The sequence below is a fragment of the Limulus polyphemus genome, unplaced genomic scaffold, assembly GCF_000517525.1.
Source record: "Limulus polyphemus unplaced genomic scaffold, Limulus_polyphemus-2.1.2 Scaffold12645, whole genome shotgun sequence".
In the NCBI taxonomy this organism is placed as follows: Eukaryota; Metazoa; Arthropoda; class Merostomata; order Xiphosura; family Limulidae; genus Limulus; species Limulus polyphemus.
Genome location: NW_013678255.1, coordinates 4,287 through 8,248, shown reverse-complemented (window position 1 = coordinate 8,248; position 3,962 = coordinate 4,287). Strand labels below are relative to the sequence as shown.

The window sequence follows — 3,962 nt, the reverse complement described above, 5'->3', positions numbered from 1 at the left end:
TGTTATATTAAAGTTTTTCTTCATTACCCATTCACACCGTCTCCAGCCATTACAAATACTCAATATATTCATGGACAAATCTTCATTTTATTAAAAATACTTCACTAAAAATATTTTTTGTACATGAAAGACTTATAATGTTAACTAAAAGATTGCCAAATGTGAAGATATACACACTATATTGAAAGTTAGAAGCATTAAATCTATAAAGACTTTAAACGAGTCCGAAGAGGTCACGTGGTCGGTCAAATTGACCGAGCCCATCTTGAGAGATTTAAAGTTTGTAAACAAAATGCTCACAATCGGTATTTCTAAGGCCCAAAGCTCTCCTCCTAATTTACAGTTGATCTGAAGTGCAACTTTCTGTGTAACGCTTCTTAGTTTCTGGTGATTGGATATCGTCCTTGCATTAATCACCTGGGAAGGAACTGGCATATCGATACAACAAAGTTTTTTAACTGCACTGTACCTGTCGTCTCGAGATGTTGGAAAGATTATCACCACAACTTGAACCTACAACAAATGAAGAATGTCATAAATCGTACACAAACAATGATGACAACAAAATCATTTTCTCAAGACACTCTAGAAAAAAAATTATATATGTACATTTTATATCGGAGGTAAACAGTAAAGAACAAGTTTTTAAAAGGATATATAAATAAAATCTAAAAATCTGTAAGCATGTGTTTAAAATTGCTAATTGACTTAAAATGAAGGGATGGTTATTTAGCATTTCACTCAAAAGACTGTAAAGCACAAGAGTATTTCAGAATTCAAAACTGCTCTGATCAAATAATCAACCCTTCTAATCAATAGAAAACTATATTAACTCTCTCACTATGGGCTTAGTACTTATTATAGCTTTCATATTATAACTTCTGATACTGTACTTGTATGTTCACAAAATCTGGCAGACTTTTAGTAAAAATACAAGCCTTTTGTATGCAAAAAATCATATTTTTTAATGAAATATTTTTACTAAAGATTCATCCGTGAATATATATAGTATTTCTATGTACAAGTCCGAGTGCTAAGTGATTTCCGTGCGACGTTTAAAAATACTTTTCTTCATTTAAAAAATCTCAAATTTTATTTCTATAGTTTCTAAAACCTCCTAAATAAATTTCAAACGTTTTTTCAAGTAAAACGTTACATTTTAACTGTTATTTTCTTTACCCTAACTTTATACAAGGTTGAACAATTTGGTTTATCTGAGCAATGATGATTTTATAGTGAGTAATTTACATTAAATTTCGTACTTATTGGAGGGGTGGTGAATAAAATAGAGAAGAGGGGATGCTTAGAGAAAGTGTCACCTTTCTTACACTAGGGGAAATTCAGAATTTTTTAAGTATTGCCTTATAAAATCAAGAACTTAAATCTTACATACTTTTAAAGTATGGATTATTAACTATGTTTTATGCTATATTTATTGGTATACCATGAAAAGAAAGTAGTTTAATTCAATCTTGAAAGTAACTCTCTAAAACCTTGTGACACATACAGAAACAGATGGCCATGGCAAGAGGGTTAATAGTTTAATTAGTAATTCATGCATTAGTAATATTTTCTTGTTACCATAAAAAGTTCAATTACTAAAGCTATGTACTCAAATATCCTTGAAGTAATGTTTTCCAGAAAGCTATAAACTAAACTCTTGTTTTTAAATGCTTGTCAGATATTCAACCATCCAAGATACTTCAAAGAATTCCTACAAAATTGTAATGTCTTATTTTTCAAGGAACTTAAGGAAGAGCTGAGTATACTGAGCCTAACCAGGGAACATATGTTGTTTGGTCAATAAAATACATAGAAGAAACTTCAAAATCAAAATATACCTAGATATAAATAAACTCAAAAAATCTTGTCAAAAATTTTACCTGTTGGTTAACATTATCCCTCAGTGCACGTAGGTAAGATTCAGTCCGGTCATCTCTGAGAATGAAACGCACTGGTTCACTAATGTTGATTCCCATTGAAGGACACACCTTTTTCATCATGGTAATAAAGTCATTGGCTTTGCTTCCATCTCGTTTGCTGACAATAACTAACCAGTTATTCAGATGAACCTAAAACGAGATGTAAGATTTAAATCTCATTCTTCCATTTCGTTTTGAAAAACAAAGATCTTTAATACCATAACTACTGATACACAATGATATTTCACAAATCTTATATATATATATTGCGAACTGTGGTGTCTGTCTGAGCATTCGTTCATCTCTCATTTGAAAAGCTCCACAAGCAGGCAAAGTTCAACATTCACTTTTAAAATGATGGGAGAACAGGCAGGAATAATGTTGATTCCAAATTTTATTTCACAAGCAGGATATTCTACACTAAATTGTTAAGTATTAATCAACACTATCATTCACATTCCAAAATGTGACGTAACTTAAAGAATAAAAATGTAGATTTACTGTATGTTATTGTTGAGTGGTTCTTAGCATGACTGAAATGTTCAACAATTACTTTTCGTGATGGGTGTTATAAGTAGCTCAGAGATTTGGCTCTGAGTGAAACCAAGAGTGTAACTCAATTAACCTTTTTAAAGTCCATGAAATTATTTAACCCTTATTGACATAAATTCGTGAAATAGTAGTTCAATAACATTTTTAATGCGAGTCCACAAACGAGATGACATGGCCTTTCACCCGTGACCCGTCTCAAAAGGGTTAAGGCAACATTACCTCACCATTACTTTAGATTTCATTAAGGCAACATTACTTTAGGTTTCATTAAGGCAAACATTACCTCGCCATTACTTTAGATTTCATTATGGCAACATTACCACAACACTACATTATGACAATAAAGTTGATGTCCAAAAAGTGTTTGAAAGTGGTGTAATTTTAACCAAAACTTAAGTGTTAGTTGATGACAATAAATTACACCAATCATCACGGTTATCACTTATTCATAAATTATACTAACGGTAAAGGTTCTGTATTTTGTCCGTTACAATACAAATGAAGAAGTTAATTCTTCTCAATCTAATTGATTTAGTTAGAGGTTTTAACACTAAGTTACACGTGTAACTTTTCTTTCTCCACACTTTTCACTTGGCTTCCCTAAAAACTTAGTCAAGGTGCAGCAAAATAGCCCTAATAGTAATTAGGGTTGTTTTAAGTTTAAATATTTGTAACCTATTGGAAAGACAGAACAATAATATAAGAAGAGTAGGCCTAATCAATTGGAATACGTTTGAAGCCAGTTAATAACATTAACATTTGTGTGATAAAAACAATTTATAATATTGAAACTAACAGCACTTATAACAGCATCTTGTGTTATATTTCTTCCCCAGTCAGCTTCAGGACTAGTGTAGAAAGATTTATTCTTCATCAGGAGTTTTTCTGAAGGTAATAATCGTCCACCAACCTAAAATACCAATAGTTACTGGTGAGTATACGAAGAACAATAAAAGATAACTTATGATGACATAAAAATATATATATATACCTGCTACCATTACTACACTAAAAAATACAGATACAAACAAACCATGTGATGAAATACGAGTTACGAGTCCTTCCCATTACTAATATATATATAGATAGATAGATATATATATATATATATATATATATGTTTCTTATTGGAACAGCTAAAATGTAACCACAAGAAGTTTGTTTCTGATAATTTTTTGTTATTATAGTATTCTGTATCAAAAACAACATGTAATTTTACTTCTGCTTTAATAATATAATGATTTTATACATGCTGTTATTATAACACAAATGTATATATATTAATTTAACCACAGTTTATACCTTCACCACACTTCATGTTACTCTGTGTTTATTCGATGCTAAGGCACCAATGGTGACATGTTTAACATCTCTTTGTTTGGTCCACAGTCAATGCCATCATAGGTATTTTGGAGAAACGTATCACAGATCTTGTCACTGTAGGATATCTGTACAGTAAGTCTGTCACACGATGTATAGCCAGATCAA

General features: G+C 30.9%; 1 protein-coding gene across 1 annotated transcript in view; it reads right to left on the bottom strand.

The window, feature by feature from the left end:
• The window catches only part of LOC106477056 (piwi-like protein 2), a gene marked incomplete at its 5' end in the record, with an annotated part of 9,739 nt that overhangs the window by 3,732 nt on the left and 2,045 nt on the right, over positions 1–3,962 (bottom strand). Inside the window, 3 exons of the mRNA XM_013937658.2 lie at positions 301–513; positions 1,884–2,072; positions 3,271–3,384. Coding sequence (XP_013793112.2) covers positions 301–513; positions 1,884–2,072; positions 3,271–3,384 — 516 coding nt within the window. The remainder of the gene's footprint in view (positions 1–300; positions 514–1,883; positions 2,073–3,270; positions 3,385–3,962) is intronic.